Source organism: Eublepharis macularius, chromosome 1 (assembly GCF_028583425.1).
Source record: "Eublepharis macularius isolate TG4126 chromosome 1, MPM_Emac_v1.0, whole genome shotgun sequence".
In the NCBI taxonomy this organism is placed as follows: domain Eukaryota; kingdom Metazoa; phylum Chordata; class Lepidosauria; order Squamata; family Eublepharidae; genus Eublepharis; species Eublepharis macularius.
The window spans coordinates 205,766,090-205,786,476 of NC_072790.1; the positions used below are offsets into that span (position 1 = coordinate 205,766,090).

At 38.0% G+C, this 20,387-nt stretch overlaps 1 protein-coding gene across 5 annotated transcripts in view; it reads left to right on the top strand.

Moving 5' to 3' along the window:
- Nucleotides 1–18,438, top strand: part of MAP4K3 (mitogen-activated protein kinase kinase kinase kinase 3) — a 76,279-nt gene extending 57,841 nt beyond the window's left edge. For all 5 annotated transcript variants that reach the window (XM_054985083.1, XM_054985099.1, XM_054985092.1 and 2 more), the window contains 12 exons: nt 2,207–2,291; nt 3,216–3,295; nt 4,882–4,942; nt 5,035–5,152; nt 5,798–5,856; nt 9,767–9,870; nt 10,659–10,830; nt 11,471–11,539; nt 11,631–11,723; nt 13,997–14,067; nt 14,859–14,914; nt 16,333–18,438. In XM_054985083.1, the coding sequence (XP_054841058.1) occupies nt 2,207–2,291; nt 3,216–3,295; nt 4,882–4,942; nt 5,035–5,152; nt 5,798–5,856; nt 9,767–9,870; nt 10,659–10,830; nt 11,471–11,539; nt 11,631–11,723; nt 13,997–14,067; nt 14,859–14,914; nt 16,333–16,420 (1,056 nt within the window). In that variant the 3' untranslated portion in view covers nt 16,421–18,438. The remainder of the gene's footprint in view (nt 1–2,206; nt 2,292–3,215; nt 3,296–4,881; nt 4,943–5,034; nt 5,153–5,797; nt 5,857–9,766; nt 9,871–10,658; nt 10,831–11,470; nt 11,540–11,630; nt 11,724–13,996; nt 14,068–14,858; nt 14,915–16,332) is intronic.
- The last annotated feature ends 1,949 nt before the right edge of the window (nt 18,439–20,387 follow it).

Sequence of the window (20,387 nt, forward strand, 5' to 3'; positions counted from 1 at the left end):
CTTGTGTGGCCCAGTTGCTAACAGGCCACGGACCAGTACCGGTCCACGGACCGGGGGTTGGGGACCCCTGCTCTAAACTATTGTAGATTATTGTGCTATTTATTGCCACAGTAGCTCTCAGTGTTATAAAAAAGAACTAGGTTTATTTGTCAGTGTCCTTGATTAGAGCTATAGTTATATAGGATTGTGTTTTGAAATATTCAGGGGTCATTTCATAGAAAAAGAGCTGGGGGAACTCATTAGCATAACTCATTAGTACAACTCATTAGCATATGCCACACCCCTTGAGAGCACCAGAAGTGTGTCATTAGCATAACTGATTTGCATATGCTTTGAACCATCTACTTTAAACTTCCCTTTTCAGATTCTGAGCTACATAGGGTATATAAATCGAATGTTGTTGTTTTGTTGTTGTTAGGAAGCTTTGGACTTAGCCCTTGGTAATCAAGGGTGCCATGGAGCAGGCAGGTACCTTTACACAGGCAGAAATAAAGCCACAGCCTTGGAGAAGGAGCCATTGTGAGGAGGCTCTGACAGGCCACACCTCTGAACTTAGCCCTTCATAATCAAAAGTGCCATTAGTGGCTGGTGACTTTAATCAGGATAGTGTTTTCCAGCATCTTGAAGAGACCTCTCTTGAGCCATAACAATGTAGGGAAAGACAAAACCTTTTATTCTTTAAATGTAATTGTATTCTTCACTAGAATGACTATTGATAGTTAAAAACTTTTAAAAGAAATAATTCTCCTCAGTCTTGAGGATGATGTGAGGGAAAAGCAGAGAACAACCTCTCTGTAGCGGCAAAAAGAGAACTAAGGAAATTGTGTCCCTCCTCCTGGTCATGTGATGTTTTTGGCGGGAAAATGCCAAAGAGTTCCTACTCTTTTAGAAAACTCTGAAAAACTTCTCCATGGCTGGTTTGACTGTGCACAGTCCCCTATGTGGGACTGCACAGAAGCCACAAAAATGAATACATAATTTTATTTGGTCACATAACCAAAATGTCTGAGGAATTAAATGGTGATGGCATACGTGGAAAAGAAATACTGAGGTCCCTGACTCCAACAGCCCTGGACAGTAGCTGGGTGAGGGATAGTAAATTTAGGGAATTGGCTGCCTGTCTGCTGAAGTCTCTGGGAAGAGGAGAGAGAGGACCCTGTGTGAATTCAGGTCATGGCTCTCTGACTGATAAATGCAGACAAGATGGGTTGCATATTATGATTGCCCTGAACTGCCTGTGTAGCTCAGAATCTGAAAAGAGAAGTTTAAAGTAGATGGCAGTGGGACTGGGGGAGGAGTCACAAAAATATTATCTGGGGAAACAACAATAAATATTTCAAAATACAATTCTGTATAACTATAGTTCTAATCAAGGACACTGACAAATAAACCTAGTTCTTTTTCAAAACACTGAGAGCTACTGTGGCAAGAAATAGACCACTTGATGAACAACAGTTACAGATAAGTGCAACCCTGTTGTCATGTGCACAGTATTTCCCTAAGCTAGCAACTTCCAGCCAACCAGAATTAAAACAGAAAAAAGAATAATTTTTACTTACAGGATGAACAGCGTAAGAGTGAGTGATTCAAACACTTGGATACATTGTTCTTAACCTTTGAACTTCACTCTTTACTCTCATAACAGTGGATGGGTACTCTCCAGTATAACAGGTGTTAGAAGCCAGGTTTTACTCTGCTGTTTCCTTCAGCAGCCTCAAATCCTTCTCTCCTCTCACTGCCTAAATGGATTTCAACTGTCCCCAAGCCCCAGCATTCCGTTACCTCCTATTGGCTGTTCCCCAGGAGAGGCAGAGCTGGAACTGGTCCTGTCCATCACAAGTTTTATTCCATTTCATTCTGTAAATGAATTACATTTCTAAGATTTCAAAACAGTATTTTCATACTCTAGTGTTCATGTAAAAATCACTTATCCTAACTTCCCTGTCCCCCCCATAAGCAGAAATTTAATGTTAGAAATTCATTAGAACTAAAACTCAGAATATCTTCCCATTGTTATTATACTGTTGTGCTGGCATCACACATTCATCTGGCCACATAGGAAGACCTCCTCTTTATTGGAGGTCCCCCATCCAATTACTAACCAAGACCAACCCTGCTTAGCTTCTGAGATCTGACAAGATCAGGCTTACCTGGGCTATTCAGGTAAGGACATGTCCTGTATTTACTTAGCTTTTATTTTTTACAGATGGGTGCTTGCTTTTCAAAGGTTTTCAATGGATGCCCCTTAAAAATTCATTGTGCAACTTCATGGATAAATCCTGATACAAGAGGTAATAATTTCATGCAATAATAATGTAGTATATTCATTTCTGTGTCAAAACAAAAATTGTAGTTGACCCTTGGGAACCCTCAAAGGTTCTGTCTCCCAAGAAGTGTTGTTTGCCCTTGTACTGAGACAGAGATGCTTTCTCAGTTATTTCTTGTGAAGTCATTATCATATTTGCAGGACATTGTTCCAGGCTTTGTCAGAAGTTATTTATTCTTGTCTATAGATAAGTGTTCCAGTTGTTGGTGTGGCCTTAATAATTCTAGGAATCTTAAATCAACTAACATCCAGTTGTAATCACTAGTCTTATACAAGGAAAACCCCTCTATGTTTCCTTGTATACTTTTCAGAGGTTGTTTTATTTTTATTCTTCCATTCTGAAAAGATCCAATTTGTAGCTCCTCAATTGTCTTGCTATTTTACAGTCCTGAAAAATTTGGTATAATTAGAAAACTTGCTATACTGCTATTCATCCCCAATTTCAGGTATTTTATAAATAAGGCCTGATCTACTCATAGATCAAAATGAGGAGGTAGAATCCTGAAATACTAGAACCGATTCAACCATTCAGAGTGCTTTTTTAATACCCACATGAAGAAAAATCTCCCTGCAAGAGGAAACATTATGTATTTAACCCTAACCCATTACCTGCTGTTCTGATTTTCTGCTTTCAGTGAGGGTGTATTGTGTTGGGTTTTTTAATGCACAATCTAAAGTGGTGCAGCTCATTCATGTCTTAAAGGTGCTACTGGACTCTTTTTATGACCTCTTTCATATCTCATTTTGCTGTATATGTATATCCAACTTCATTTCAAGGGGCTAAATATCTAGCTGACAGGACTAGCCAGTAGGAAAACATTTTTCCTTGTTACAGCTGTACATTTTACAGCTAGAGCCTTAATATCTTCATTTGCTTGTTTGCTTATAGACCAGTACTTGATATTTGGTGCAGAGGAAGGTATTTACACCTTAAACCTTAATGAACTCCATGAAACTTCAATGGAACAGGTTTGTTCTGAGTGTTTTTTTTCTTTCTTCTAATGGTGTGTAGTTTAAAGTCTTTTAAAATTGATAACTATATAATTTTGTTTTCCAGCATACTTCAGTATATTTTTTCTATTCTTACAAAAGTGTTTGCATTAAAACTTTACTAGGCTGTGAATAGTTTTTTATCTATTTCAGAGTCTGTAGACTCAGAAAGTCACATTCATGGAGCTGAGTGACTAGAAATCTCTATGAGCTGAATAATGCATATATAAACTCTCCCTGAGAAGGAATCTTATGTTTTAGTGCAATGACAGCCTCTTTTTTCATTATTTATTTTTGCATTATTTATTTATTTATTTATTTATTTATTTATTTATTTATTTATAATATGCCTGGCACTTTGTTCACACTCTGAGGAGCTTACAGTGTAAAATACGAGATGACGAAGGGGAAGAATGTATTTCATTCTTATCCTACAAGCTTTTTAGGCTGTCCAGTGAGAAAGCATAACACACACATCCTGTAGATCTTTTGTTTTAGGACAGATGGAGAAAGACCCCGCCTATCCCCCCCTCTACATCAGAATTTCCTATGTAGTTGGGCACAAGATGGTCATATGTCTCCACTTCCTCAAATGTACACTTGGAAGCCCTGGTTAGTCTTATTTGAGTCAAGATTAGAAATTTGAATTAATGTTTTCTTGGAAAGCTAAATGTGATATTGCATATCTGTAATTAAATATCCCAACAGACATCTCAAACTCTAAAGTCAACTGTGCCTGATGGGGACATTTTTTAATCAAGGCCACAGTACTGAGGTGGGAAGGGTAACTCTTTCTTCAGGAGGGAAAAAACCCTTCCATCACCCAGAGTCTTTTAAGCCCTGCACAAGAAGGGACCAGACCAGTAACAGCTTTGGAGTAGGATTTCTCATGAGGTTAAAGGGAAAGAGTTAAACTCCCCCCATCATCCCAGCACCATGCCATAATTCAAATCCAGGGTCATGCACCTCCTTTATATGCTGGTGGGGGTGGGGTGTCTTTTCATTAATCCCCAACCAACCCATTTGGTTTTGCCATGATTTACCAGCATGTAGATATCTGGCTCAAACAGTTGCATGGTTTCTGGAGACAGCTTCCTATTTGCAAGAACTGTCACAAGGCTTCAGTTTTAGATTGTCTGATGTGTTCTATACATCCATCAGCCACAACTGAAAGTTTCCAATGAATGTCTTCTATTGCTCTTTAGCATAGCATTACCTCCTGTTCCTTGCCGTAAACAAATAACCCATTTCCCTCTATTTCCTTGCCCTCCCTTCCAGTTTTTCAAATGAGTGTTTTTCCTTTCACTTTCCAGATGCTCTTGTTCATATGGGTACTTGCATGGTTCTTATTGACAGTTTTTTTCAGTTGGGGAGAGTCTGGATTGTTACAAGTTTTTTCAAGCAAAGGCTTTGTTCATTGTAAACTATGGCAAATACCACCAATTTTAGTCAGGAACTAAATGATCTTGAACAGAGAGCTGCACTGCATCAAGTAACAATCGTCTATTAATTGTGATATTTAGTTTCAAATTAATGTACTTCTTACATTGTATTTTCTTTATCAGTTATTTCCCCGACGATGTACGTGGCTGTATGTAATGAATAATTGCCTGTTATCAATATCTGGTAAGACTTTTTGATAATTAGACAAGTAAAATACCTGTGCCCTGTTATTACATTAACATTTGTAAAAAGTGTATTGGATGCTTTATTTACAGGTAAAGCTTCTCAGCTTTATTCCCATAATTTGCCAGGACTGTTTGATTATGCGAGGCAAATGCAAAAGTTACCTGTTGCTATACCAGCACACAAACTTCCTGACAGAATACTTCCCAGGTAAATAAATAATTATATTTTATTTAGAGAGAGAGAGAGAGATCATATCCTTCTTTTTGCTTCACTTTCCAAAGTAAATCACAACAGTAATAATACTATTTCTCTTCAGATCTTTAAAATATAAAACTAAAAAAATGACCAGAAAGAGAGACTGGCAGATGAGGGGTAGAATGGAGTCACCTCTAACCATTTGGGGAGATTCAAAGATTCTGGGAACTGGAAGCACGTTTTAGACAATGCACACAAACCAATAAACTATAAAATGCAGGAGTACAAGTGACTTTGCAAAAAGCAAAGGGAATACAGGATGTATTTCCCGCTAATTTCCCATTCCTCTCTATGCTTGTGCATGGACATAAGCATTCAGGGGTCTGAGGCTAAACAAATCTTCCAAGGTCGGACACTGTAGTCATAGTGGATTAAATTGGCCCAGGGATTCTCTCAATGGACTGTCTGATTCATATGGGGTAGATTTTAATAAGGTTCTGCAGTCTGTAGCACTGATAAATGTTAAGGTTTTATTATTTAATTCTTCATACTATGTTTTTTCTGATTTAGACCATCTTGGTGCTCTATGAAACTGGAGTATAGGGTATATCAAAAAAGAAGCATGGTTAATTTGTATTTTGGTTTATATGTTAACAGGAAGTTTGCTGTTTCTACAAAAATCCCTGACACTAAATGGTGTCAGAAGTGCTGTGTAGGTAAGTTGAAATACAGATAAATATAATCTCAAAGCATACATCTGTTCGTTCAAGCAGTTCAGAAATTTACTGTAACTTTACCTTGCATATATTCTGTGTGCTATCAAAATTATTTGCTTGCAGTTTCACTCTTCGTACTTGGGACCTGTCTTCAGTATTTCTTGTCATCAATTCCTTGATGTTTTACTGCAAAACACCATTTTCTTGAAACTGCTGTTCTGTGAAAGCATCAACTGCAGAGAAAGATGTTAGAGTGCAGACTCAACCAAGGGGAAGTGAAACAGTGATGGAAATAATGGAGAGAGACATTGATTTGAAGGGGGGGAATTACCTCTGTCATTCTGCCAGGGTTTCACAAGTATTAATTTGTGCAGATGTGACATCTATTCAAAATCAAAGGAACGGTGTTTGGGTTATCATGCTTTTATACTATTTTTTTCTTTCTATGGAAGTAATCTCCAAAGACGTCAAGATCTATACATTCATTCTCATCAGGTTTTGTGTATGCCGAATGAATATTTCCTCCTCTTCCCATTATCACATACGTATTTTGTCACAAGTTTAAAAAGGAACTAAATGTATAGCAGATCAGCAAGTCTTTTTTCTAAACAAAACCAGCACAGACTGTAATCTACATACCCAACTCACTTGTTTGGTTCATCTCTCCCCGCCCTTTAACAATAAAAGTTTCATTATGTCTTAGTAACAACGGTAGTAATTGTGAGAAAATGATTTTGCTACAAAGTATAGATATGGTAGATTGTTAAATAACTGGTTTAGTATTTTTGGTATGCATATTTAAGATAAATACTTGAAATATTAATATGAATGACTGTTTGTTAGAGAAGAAGCTGTGATATGACTGGTAAAATGGGTTGGTCTGACTCTGCACTCCTTTAAGAATCTTTGGGGAAAGAAACAGTTAGTTAACAGTTAGTTAAGAGAGTGCACTGTCTAATGCTGAAGTGAAGAGAGTGATGAAACTTAGGGATTTAGAAAGAAAGATGCTTTTGTTGTTAAAAAATCATACAGAATATTTAAAATGTTGAATATAAAATACCAAGTATAATGTTGAATATCAAATGCTGAGTATAAAGTAAGTAAGGAGATGGAGAGGAGCAATATTTTCTAGCTTAAATATCCATGTCAATATAGGGATCTTAATTTTGCAGAAAGTTGCACATATGATATCAGTATATCTAATTCTCAACATTGTCAAGTCTGTAGATATTTAAATCCCATGACTGGAGCTGTGAACAGACAAGACAAATATTTCTGCAAACCTAAACATTGCCCCAAGTTTGCAGGAAAATCTGAAATCTAAAAAAAATGCATTGAATGGCTAAACCCCCCCAAAATTATAGAAGCAGAACTTTAATTTTAAGAAATGAATGTTCTCGGTGCCTACTGCTGGGCAGTCACAACAGTATTGTCAGTCTTCAAGATGTGGTTTCTGTGAGGCAGGATGGAACAAGGCCCTTTCCGGGGCTGTTTTGGCCTTTGAGGAGGACTCATCAGGGCCAGATCTGCCAACAAGCACCAGGCAACCGATAGGGGAATTTTTGTAATAGTACTCTGCTGGAAATTATGTTCCCCTATTACTATTTACCCAAATATATTCAAGACACCAATCACAGTGATACAAATTGTATACAAAGTGATACATATGAGCTTTATTTACCAATAAACCTTAGATGCATATCCTTTCTAGAATATATATGCATAATCAGGGCTTTTTTTCAGCAGGAATGCGGTAGAACGGAGTTCCAGCACCTCTTGAAAATGGTCACGTGGCTGGTGGCCCCGCCCCCCACTCTTCAGACAGAGGAGAGTTTAGATTGCCCTCCGCACTGGAGCGGAGTGGCATGGAGTGCAATCTAAACTCCCCTCTGTCTGGAGAGCAGGGGGCGGGGCCACCATCCATGTGACCATTTTCACCGAAGGCGATTTAAACTTTAAAAAACTTCCCCCTTGTTCCAGCTGACCCAAAGTGATGTCATTGTGTGGTCCTGGGAGTTGCCCCCTGTGCTGGCAACCCATTGAGTTCCACCACCTCTTTCCCCAGAAAAAAAGCCCTGTGCATAACGACCAGTGCTGATTGTTTACAGAATAATTGCTAATGACTTTTATACTTTATGAGCGCCAGTGATGTTCAAAGGGGGGTTGTGTTAAGAGGACCTCTCTCCTAAAATCCTATGTGAGCATTATTGAAGCTGACCACCCACACAAGAGGCAAATTTGCTTTGGTAGGCAGATTCTTTCTCTTTGAGATTGAACTACAGGTCAGCTCAAACTTGCAGTGAGGCGAAAAAATTCCTTTCAACTGTAAACATGTTTCATTGTTTTTGTTCCATAAACTAAGATTTTAACCTTGAATGTGTTACTTCCCGGAAGCATTTCGAACTCATAACAAAAGTATGACTTCAGCATTGAGGTGTTTACATTACAGTGAGATCGGACTGTCCTTGTTGGGTGCCATATATCCTGGTAAATGTAATTCTGAAGGGATGTTTGTATTATCCCTCTTTTTTTTATTCTGTAAACAAATAGCAATTATTCTGTAAACAATTAGCACTAAAGGTATATAAGATCCTCTGATGTAACTGGTCTTTATGCATATACTCTAGAAAGGATATGCATCTGAGGTTTATTGGCAAATAAAGTTCTTATCTCTTTGTATCAATGTGATTGGTGTCTTGAATATATTTGGGTAAGTGGTAATGGGGGAACATAACTTGCAGCAGAGTACTATTACAAAAATTCCCCTATCAGCAACTTGCTACTGTCCAATTTGCATGACTCACCCAGGCCTGTCTGCTTACTGCTGTTCAACAGTAGCCATCCTATGAAAGCCAATGTGATGTAGTGGCAAGAGCTTCAGACTAGGATTTGGGAGACCCAGGATCAAATTACCACTCTGTCATGGAAGCTCACTCAGTGCCCTTGGGCCAGTCACACACAATCAGCCTTACATACCACACAGGGTTGTTATGAGGATCAGGTGGAAGTGGGGGAAATGATGGAAGTTGCTTTGGGTGCCCATTGAGAAGAAAGGCAGGGTGTAAATAAAGTAAATATATATCAGTATAGCTGAAGATGGGGGCAAATAAAGGTGGATTGGTTGGTGGGTGAGAAGGAAGCAGGGAAAGGTAAGGATAGAGGATTGCCAGGAAGAGGGAAAGAGGAAATAATGTGAGGAAGGAGATCCAGGGGGAAATCATGTGCCCCCCTGGAAGTCCTTGTGGGTCTTCACTGCGCAACTGAGCCCTGGCCCAGTCTCCAGCATTGCACTAATTGGTCCATGGTTTCCCAGGTAGAAACTGCCAGGGTGAGGCAAGAAAGAAAAACAAATTGACAGATAAAGGTAGTTTAGCTGGTGGATAGAAATGAGAAAAGGAAGCAGGATAAGATTGTGCGGGCTTTGAGGAAAAGGAAAGAGGAAATTATGAGATGCCCCCACAAGTCCTTGTGGGTCCCTGTCAGTTACCATGTCATTGTATGACTTGTGTTTCGTTCAAAGAGCAGGAGAAATACAGTTCCCAGCAAAGTGCAGTTTCTATATTTGCTTATTTCTCTGTTTGCTAATTAAACCCATTCCCAAGTAAGACAAACATCTCAAAACAGTATTGACGTATGTTTGGCTTACAAGAACTTGCTCCAGATACCACCACTGTGGTTCTACCACAGGCCTTTCCTTATTCCTTGCTAGAAGCATTTGCAACATTCCCAAAACAAGAATGGGAAAGTGACTGCTATACTTCTATGGGAGTGAGATCTGACAACTGGTGTGTAAGACTGATGTGTCAGTGCAGCATGGGTTTTTCAGGGATCAAAATCCTCGAGTTCCATAGAACATGTAGATGCTTTGTGCTTTACCCTTATGATGTTTTTTTTCATTTTTATTTTGTAGTGAGGAATCCTTATACAGGACACAAATATCTTTGTGGGGCTTTACAGTCTAGCATTGTTCTCTTAGAGTGGGTTGAACCAATGCAGAAATTCATGCTAATCAAGGTAAGTTTCAGAAATTCCCATTGTACTGAGAGCAACTCACAATAGTAAATCTTGGTTTTTAGATTAGCTATCAGATATACACTTGAATGATGAAAAAGACCATTAATTTTTTCCATCTTTCTGACACATCAAACTCAGCCAGAAAATGTTGAGTTTGTTTTCAACAATGAAAACAATATCTTCTCTTAGAGCAAGCAACAACTGTAATCTTAAAACACACTGATCTGATTAAAAATCCATTACCAGAAGGAATATCATTCTGGCCCCTAAAAGCCGGCCTGAACAGGTGGCCTTCCCCTGTTTTCTTGAAAACAAAACTAGGAGATTCACTGGTGCACCACTTCAAGCAACTCATTCCATAGCTTCCAGACCATCCCTGAAAAGCCTCTGAAACTATACGAATCATTCTTCATGAAGGTACTTAAAGCAAGGCTCAGTTTGCTGGGGCAGGAAGACGACCATCTTCTGCTGTGTCTTGTTGTACCTCCAAGGATCAGTTGACACCCTAGGAACAGTCTGGGGAGTTAAACTATAGGGGGAAATTGCCAAAAACTGCTCACCCTTCCAGTGTTGGAGGTGGTTTCCATAAGTGGAAAAGGAAGTTAGTATCCAAGGTTAGATAATAAATGGCAAACAAACTATGGTTTGAGTGTATTATAATTTGCATTTAGAAAAGTTCTTAATTTATCTTAGTGTAAATTTCAATGGCTATAGCCATGGTAGATCCCGTGTTGTCAGAATGCCTGGGAATTCTTTAAACATATAAATGATTTGTTTGTTTGTTTCAGCATATCGATTTTCCTGTACCTTGTCCATTAAGGCTGTTTGAAATGCTCGTTGTTCCTGAACAGGAATTCCCTTTAGTTTGTGTTGGTGTAAGTAAAGGCACAGATTTCAACCAGGTGGTGAAGTTTGAGACTGTCAACCCAAATTCTACCTCTTCATGGTTTACAGAAACAGGTTTGTAAATTACTTTGATCAAATTACTAAATATAAGGTTGTGTCCAGTGGTGCCTTTACGTTCACAGGAGGACATCACAGGTTGGATGCAACCCCTAGAAGAAGGATATGCCGTTGAGTTGTAACTGACTCATACCAACCCCATCCACAGGGCATTCCAGGGATGAGACAAGCAGAGATGGTTTGCCATTGTCTTCCTCTGAGTAGTAATCCCAGTCTCCCTTGGTGGCCTCCCACCCAAGTACTGACCATGGCTGACCCTGCTTAGCTTCCAAGTTCTGATGAGCTCAGTCTAATCAGAGCTATTTGGTCCACTATTCAACCTTTAGCTGTCCTATATTTAATCCTTAGGTGGCTTATAATTGAAGTATGGTTGGATCCAAAGGTGTCTTCCATAGCTACAAAGATGATGATGTTTCAATAGATCCCATGAGGATGGACTCCATATTGTTGTTCTCTGACTTGCTTCTAACACTAAAATTTTCTAATTCAGCATGCCTAATGCTTTTTATTTTAAAAAGTACAGAATAAAACATTATGTATAATAATTATAAAGACCTATCTTGTTTTGATCTTTTCTTCTAATTAGCGTAGTTTATTGCAGAGCATCTAACTTGAATGAGTAATTTATTTTTTACAGATACTACACAGACAAATGTTGTACATGTAACGCAATTGGAGAGAGATACCATTTTGGTCTGTTTGGATTGTAAGTTAAATATGTGAACTAAATATCCTTATTCAATAAGGTGCATAGTTTCAGGAAATTGTTGAATAATATGCCGTCTTTATATTTTTAGGTTGTATAAAAATAGTAAATTTGCAGGGCCGGTTAAAATCCAGCCGAAAACTGTCTTCAGAACTTACATTTGATTTCCAAATTGAATCTATAGGTAAGTAAAAATTTCACTATAATGCTGTAGCATCTTGCTTTTATGGTATTTTACTGTAATACATGTAACTGGTTGCTTTTGAAGGGGATAAAGGTTAGGTCTCAGTAGTATTCAATAACACTTTAAAACCAGTGCAGCCATAAAATACTGACCAGGCTGCTGTGGCAACTGCTACTGAACTTTCTACTAGATTGCATTATATATTTTTAGAATAATTGAAGCCTAAAACTAACAGTGCAATCCTATGCAGAGTTACACCAGTCTAAGCTCATTGAAGTCAATGGCCTTAGACTGGAGTAACTCTCCATAGGATTGCACTGTAAATTATAAATGAGCATTTTCTGTTTGGGAAACCACAGAATTTGTATTACTTTATAGCATACCTATGCTTTATATGCTTCTAAAGACAGATGTAAATTAACAAGCTACTTGTGACAAACCTTAACTTCTTTTCTTTGAGTGTTGAATGTATTACACTTATAAGATAAAAAATTGACTATTTTTTTTAAGGATTATTTGCTATAAATTCCTTTTTTTAAAAAATCCTTAAAGCAACATCATATTATTTGAACTGAGTACCAACAGGGAAGGGATGAAATCTGGGGTTTGGAATGACAGTGGTCTTCATTGTTCTAAAATATCCTTGTGCACATTTTCCTTTAACTCAAAATCTTAATAAAAAAATACTGGTTAGTTAAACCACCTCATCTTAATCACAGCAACCACATTGCGGTATTAAATGAGTGTTCTTTGTGTTGTAATAATTTCATTTTAATGTGATACATTTTAATGTGACTTTTAAAGAAATTATGTTCAAATGGAGTGAAGGGACGTTATTTTTCTTCAACAAAGGTATCATGCCAAAGAGTACAATCTGGAGTAATTAGTAGGAGTGTGCAACAGAAAAAGGGTTTTCTGCTTCAAAATTTCCAAAGCGGGAAAAAGTCGGAAATAAGCGATTTATGAAGCAGCAAGCTGCTTTGGAAATTGTTTATTAACCCGCTTCAATATGCTCTGTAAAGATTTGGAGCACACTGACAATCTTCCCACCCTGCTGCTTATTTCACTCAATGGGAGGGGGACGAGGGGGTTACCTCCTCCCCCCTCCCATTGTTACCTGGAATGATCTCCTTGCAATAAGAGAATTGTGGGGGAATTAGCAAGCAAGGAAGACAGCTATGCAAAGCTTGTAACCACAGGATCTTGTTCACCAATAATTTACAGAGTGGCGCAGAGTGGTAAGCTGCAGTACTGCAGCCCAAGCTCTGCTCACAACCTGAGTTCGATCCTGGGGGAAGCTGGGTTCAGGTAGCTGGCTCAAGGTTGACTCAGCCTTCCATCCTTCCGAGGTCGGTAAAATGAGTACCCAGGTTCCTGGGGGTAAAGTGTAGATGACTGGGGAAGGCAATGGTAAACCACCCCGTAAAAAGTCTGCCAAGAAAACGTCGTGATGTGACGTCCCCCCCTGGGTCAGTAATGACTCGGTGCTTGCACAGGGGACTACCTTTGCCTTTTTTCCCAAGGATACACACATGAAAAGGTGTTCTTAATTAAAGAATAAATACTCTGGTTTCTCTTCAGATTGCATAAATCTTTCGGCCAATTAAAGGATAATTGTTTTACTCGAGAGGCAAATGCATACACACAAGATTGCAAACAAACACACAAAAGGCCTGGGAAAAGCAGTGGTAAAGGTGGAGTAGATTTGAGGGATTGCAGAGCATGTGCATACATGTAATCTGCCCTGAGCCTGCTAATGTGGGGAGGGCAGAATAGAAATCGAAACAAATAAAATAAATTTGGGGGCGCTTTAAATTCAAACCCTGGTGGCTGGCATCAGCTGACGGGCTGGAGAGCCTCTGCCGCCGCCACTGGTCAGCTGAAACAAGCCACGCCAGGTTTGAAAGCACCCCTTTCCAACCCAAAGTGATCCGAATCGTTTTGGAAAGCTTTGATTCAGTATTCCAAATTGGGCCAGCAATGCTGGGCCCGATTTGGGAAACCTGAATCTTTCCAATTTGGGGCCACTTCGGGGGTTTTTCCGAATCAGAATCCCGAATTGCGCACCAATGGTAATTAGATATATTTACAATGTATTATAGTTTGCCAAATTAAAGCACACAGCAGAATTGCCTACAATTGGATTTAGGACTGTTCAACTCTTTCTCAGTTCCACCCTAAAGCTCTTCATGAAATCAATGCACCGTAGGTGCAAATAACTGCAAACATGGGTGCAATCTAAGCAACTAACTTGAATTGTTCTTTCCTACTAGTTTGTCTACAAGATAGTGTTTTGGCTTTTTGGAAACATGGAATGCAAGGCAGAAGTTTTCGATCCAATGAGGTAAATAAGAATTGGTGCCAGTCCATTGAATTGTTTTGAAAAATAAAATGATAGGCAAGATAGCACTTTTATCTGATATCCATAACTAATACTTCAATCTTCAGATGATTACACAAAATACACCAAATAATAGCTTTTCTGTAAATTCCTGGCTTTCCCTAAAAGAAAGGGCTAATGAAGTATAGTAATAAAAATGAGAGAGCTGAAAATTCCCAGTTCAAGTTTTAGTTCATCTGTGAAGTTAATGGAAGCAGACACAGTTTGTGTAATATTAAATTAAGAACTACATTTATTGATAAAGAGATTATCAGTCAAAGCTGCTAATAGCATCTCCCAGGTGTCCTCTAACAGGAAAGGATGTGGGGAGCACCTAACCTGTACAGAGGAGCAGATGACAAATTCAGTTGCCAAATTTGAGAAAATTGGTATTGTAAGTCAAAAGAATAATATAAATTGTAAAGGAAAGGATAATGGGGTTATAAGATTTTGAGTTATTAAATGTTTCTTCTGCTTAGCTTTCTTATGCTTGTACAAAAATTCAATTAACTCTGTCTGTGGTAGATCACAAGTTACTTCCCTGAGCCCTCAAACAATGTGATACAACAAAATTCCATTTCTTACTTATCCATATCTCATTTTCTGAAGCATTTGTATTACAGAAGGTCTCTTGCTGACTTTGATAATTTTTTTAGTAATTGTATCTTTGAATTTGCAAAATAAAAACATGCAAAATCTTTAGGCAAGAATTTATTAAGTGTTTGAAATGTCATGAACCATTTATTCTCAAATAGATCACACAGGAAATTTCGGACAGTTCAAGAATATTCAGACTTCTTGGATCTGACAGGTATGATCAGTCCCACACACAATATATTAAAATAAGAGTGGAAACTGTTCTGGGGACAGGGGAGGTGTATCATCTGATTTTTAAAAATTAAATCCTTATTATTTTAGCCCCTGCATTTCTTCTAAAACTTTCTTGTTTGAGAACAAACCTATGCCCTGCCCTTTTGCTCTCAGTTTTACAATAATATTTCAAAGGAGTTTATCTTCTATTTCTATGTATTGCATAATGCTCAGTTTTATTCCTGATTATTTATGAAAATGTAAATTGAACATCACAGTACATTTCATAAATAGGAACAGGAAAGAGTGCAGTCATCTCATGTGTTTTCTGTGGTCTCATAGGTAGTGTGGGGGACAAATTAGTGCATTATCCCCTGCCTTCTGGTGGTTCCATTTTTGCTAGTAGCTTGATCCAGAAGTGAATAACTAGCAGATTTCCTGGACATCTCATCTAGTCATTGAACAGGCAGTAACCTTCAGGCAGGCCTTGACTTACTGGTCATGCCTTTGCCAGGTGACAATGCATATAAATCAAGTAGTTTCACCAGGACATGGGCAAGTTGAATCCTATAGCCATAAATATATTCAGAGAGTTCCTAAATTGAAGTGCATGTTGATCCTATTTAATTGAGTTTTCCTTTTTTTAGTGGATTCCTTTATGCTTCCCAGTGGTGTGTGTGTAAAGTGCTGTCAAGTTGTAGGGTGATCCCAAAAGTGCACGCAGTTTGTCATTGCCTTCCTCTGTATAGTGACCCTCAATTTCTTTGGTGGTCTCCCATTTAAGTACTAAACACAGCCAATGCTGGTTAGCTTCCAAGATCTGACAAGATCAGGCTATCCATTGCCATCCCCGTGGTAGTATTTCATATTGAACAGTCTGGAATTGAGAGATCGTTTGAAGAGAGAGCCACACTCACAATGTATATCATATATCTAGTTATAAATGTTAAAAGATATGAATGGTGATTCAGCAATCTTCTGTGTCTGTTAGGCATGCAAACAGGAAAGATCCAGTAAATTCAGTTCCTCTTGATTGCATTTTTATTTCACATACTAAGGATTATCCAATAGTAGCAGGGTCAAAAACAGAGTATATGTTAGTAATTTTTTGTACAAACACAAGATGAGAATTAGGTAGTTATCAAGCAATGGCACTCTAAGTCACCCACTTACCATCTGGCCACATGATTACAGACAACAAATGTACAGCAGCCTGATCAGTTTTGCTGTTTTTGTGCATGTCTAGGACCAGTGAGGTACAAAATAGCTACTATGCAATGACTGTTCAATATAAGCACAAGGTAACCATTATGTTGTGAAGTAGTGCCTTGAAATACTTCTCGTAGCATTTGCATATAAAACATTGTTAAGTTGCATAGCATTTTACAGTGCTCAGACTCTTTTGCTTCATTTTTCTAGAGTTGTGGTACTGGAGAGTAGGCCAACAGATAACCCTACAGCCAACAGCAACTTGTACATCTTAGCAGGTCATGAAAATAGTTACTGAGAAGCCACGTGCACAGTGGTTAATCATGAAAAGAAAACACTACCGCTTCAACACTTACGGCTGAAATTGCACAAGAGCTGTAGTAGCCCATCTTCAGTTAGCTTGTAATTTATTGTGGTGAGTGAGAGAGTGAGTGAGAGAGCGAGAAGGCTTGCCTGAGTGGTTTCGACACAATTAGCACATTTATACCACAAAAGTGCTTGATTCACCATTATGTAATCTTTGTACATATATGCAGTATTTTCAGTGAAATGTATTGCTGAAGCACTCCATTGATTTAATGTAGATAGTGGACAAATGTGTTACCTGTATAGATGTAAAAAGGTTGCTGAGAACATAAAATTGCATTTGGGGTACTATTTTAAGGACTCTGACTTAAAAATGGGATGCTAGTGATAAAACACAGTGCATTAAAATAACACTATTGTATTTTATTATGTAATTTACTAATACAAATAAATCTTACCTTTTAGACATTGTAACCAAGGATGTAATCCTATTAGAATCTTGGTTGTTGTTGTTTTTTAATTTTATGCAAGTACACTGGTGATTTGGTTGCACAAAGCATTAATATGTGATGAATTTGGTCACAAAAATAAGCTGTGACTTTGTGGATATGATTTAAGCTTTATAATTTTAGTTTATTTGGGTAGTTTTCTTTGTGAAACCAGCCACCTGAACACCTATATTTTTATATTTAAGGAAAAATCTCTAATTATTTTCTGTGCTTGGAAAAAATACGTATTTTGGAATGGGAATAAATCCCAAGCAGTGGTACCTTGGCATAATGAAATGTATACACCATGACAAAATAAGCATTATTATGAATCTACATTAATTCTGCTCACATCATGCTAAAAATGACAGCCTTCCACATCAAGGAGGCTGAAATATATTTGGGACTAAACCCCGAGATACCCACGTGCAGAAGCCTAGGTATTCCTTAGCAGTTGCATTAAGATGCATCCCTTTGTATTGACACAGCTGTTCTGCAGTTTTACACAGGATCACTTTCTTACCTGTATGTCTTGGGATCCCATGTAGGTGGAAGAAAGATACCTTCTGGGATCCTGTAGGCCATTGCTTTTCAGACTATGTTCCAGGGAACTTAGGAGTCCCCCAACAAGATGATTAATGTGCCTACAACTATTATGCTTCCCCTGTCGTGCACAGTCATAAGGAAGTGTTGGATGTGCTCTAAAATGGAGCATTTCTTGTTCACTGCAGCACATCCAAATATAGGATGTATCTTGTATGTATGATGGCCAAGAATCTTATGGAACATGTAAGGTTCTTGGCAGGCATGCAGAGTTTCTTAAGCAGTCTAATTGATTTCCTGGAATGCAAGATGTTTGAAAGCCATAAGGAGTATCACCTATGGAACAGCTGTTCCACATGTTGGATAGTTTCAGGTAGGTAGTGTGTTGGTCTGCAGTGGAACAGCAGGATAGGAGTTCAGTAGCACTTCAGAGAAGAAGATTTTTCAGGGTGTAAGCTTTCAAGTCTACAGATACAGCTGTATCTGAAGAAAGGAGCTCTGATTCTCAAAAGCTTATACCCTGAAAAATCTTGATCTCTGGGATGCCACTGGACTCAAAACATGTTAGAGAGGATTGATAGATGGAGTGGTTATCTTAATTTGGCTTTTGGGGGGAGGGAATTTGGCCTTATGACCATTTTTGCATTTTTCTTCCTAATGTCTTAACACCAGGCCAAAATTATTTAGTTACTACCTCATACAAACAATGTAATTGTTCTTACACATCACAGGAACTTAGTTTTGCGCTGAACTGGTTTTGATTGCTTATTTCCCAATGCAGTATGTAATTGCCAAGTTTTTTTTTTAAATGCACATATTGGGTTTTATATATGTATATATATATGTTCTTTATACTGTGATAATATACACTAAGAACAAACTACATTAAAAGTGATTTATGGTCTGTATTGATGTTGTTTGGTAATACTTTTGAATATTTTCTAGTGTATATAATGTAAAATAAACTTTTTTTAACATGTTTGTTGTACAATTGGATTGCTACCTGCACTGATTTTCTGACTAAATTAAAATTGATTGGGAGAAAGTTTTTCTTCATTGAAATCAGTTTTGATTGCAATAAAAATACAGAAAACAAAAACAGTTAAAGAATGATATTCAATTATAATTAAGTTACTTTACATTTTTAAAAAAAATTGTTACAGCATGCTCAAACAGATTCAGGGCAGAGTTGTTTAGGTTAGGCTTAACTAAGAGATAACTAGTAAGTCTCTCTTTTTTTAAAGAGTTCCTTCCTTTAGTTCTTCTATATTTGACCAGTTTCTGTACCATGCATCTGACGAAGAGAACTTGATTCTCGAAAGCTTATGCTACAATAAAATTGGTTAGTCTTAAAGGTGCTACTGGACTCTTTTTGATTTTCCTTTAGACTAGGACAGTTTCTTGGATACATTGCAAAATAAAGTTCAAAAGCATTTTTAGGAGTACTAGGCAAACCTAGTTTTTTTGCAAACATTTTGCAGTATGCAAAGGTCAAAATTGTTTTTTTTTAAGTCTGCCAAACAAAAAGGCTGATTGACATAAAGAGCCATCCTAAGCAGGTCTGCTCAGAATCCTACTCAGGTGTATTCAATGGGGCTTACTTTCAAGAAGGAGTTTTTGGTGTTGCACTGATACCTTTTAAACAGTACTAACAGTATAATTTTTGCACATACTATTATATTTTATACCCTTTTCCAGTATGTTAATTTTATTAGTGAGTATGCTCCTTTTTGAGGAACAAGCTTTTTGATATTTTAGTTGGAAATATATTTGGAAATATAATAGAGTTTATTAGACCCTATCAGTTTTTAGGCAATTTCTGACTCGATTATGCAAACAGATATAATGAAACAAAAATAGGCTCTGCATATCACTACTATTCTTCATGTTTGTTGTAGTCGTTAAGAGCGGCAGGACTCTAATCTGGAGAACCAGGTTTGGTTCTCCACTCCTCCACTTGAAACCAGCTGAGTGACCAAGTCCTTTTCATATGGGCTCTTTGGTATTTGAACTCAAAAAGTTTTCTTAAAGGATTCACACATATTAAGCATGAAACACACACACACACACACACACACACACAAAGCATTGGCACTAAACAGATTTTGGAAAATCTGGGCCAAAGTTTCATTAACTGGAAGGACAGTCTCTTTAAGGTATGTGAAACATTTTTTAAAAATCTGTTTGCCTTTAGATGCTAAAGTGGGTTAAAAAGCTGGTATGGAAAGGAACTACCTAAATCCATTGAAATTAACTGTTTGGGATTATACTGTCAATGGACTAGGCAAAAAAGGAGATGGTGTAAGAATTACAAACATTGCACCAACATTGAGCCGATGCTCTCTCATGCAGTGTGAGGACCATGTTAGTACCAAAGTGAGGGAATATTTCATGATTGGAAAGTATTACAAAATGATTCAAAATGAAAGTAGTATAGTTTGGGAAATATGATCGTTTGGATCCCTTCCAGGCTGATTTTAGGCCTGATTATGGGATTCAAACAGCCATGTGGATGACCCATGTTGGGAGATGGGAAATGCAACAATGTTGACTTTCCTAGACCTCTTAGTGGCTTTCGATACCATTAACCCTGGTATCCTTTTTTACCACCTTTCCAGGCTGGGACTGGGAGGCACCATTTTACAGTAGTTCTGGGCTTATATGGAGGATTGGTTTCAGAAGGTAGTGCTACTGCTCAGCCTTTGATCTTTGGCCTTTGAGGTCTCTCGCTTCTCAATCTCAACATTTTTGTGAAAATGCTGGGTGAGGTCATCAGGAGATTGGGCTGGGTTGTCGGTCACTAATATGTGGATGATACTCAGCTCTATCTCGCTCTTCTGGCTGATCCCAGGGAGGCCATAGAAACTCTGAACCGGTGCTTGAAGGCAATTTTGGAATGGATGTGGATTAATAAACTGAAGCCTAATT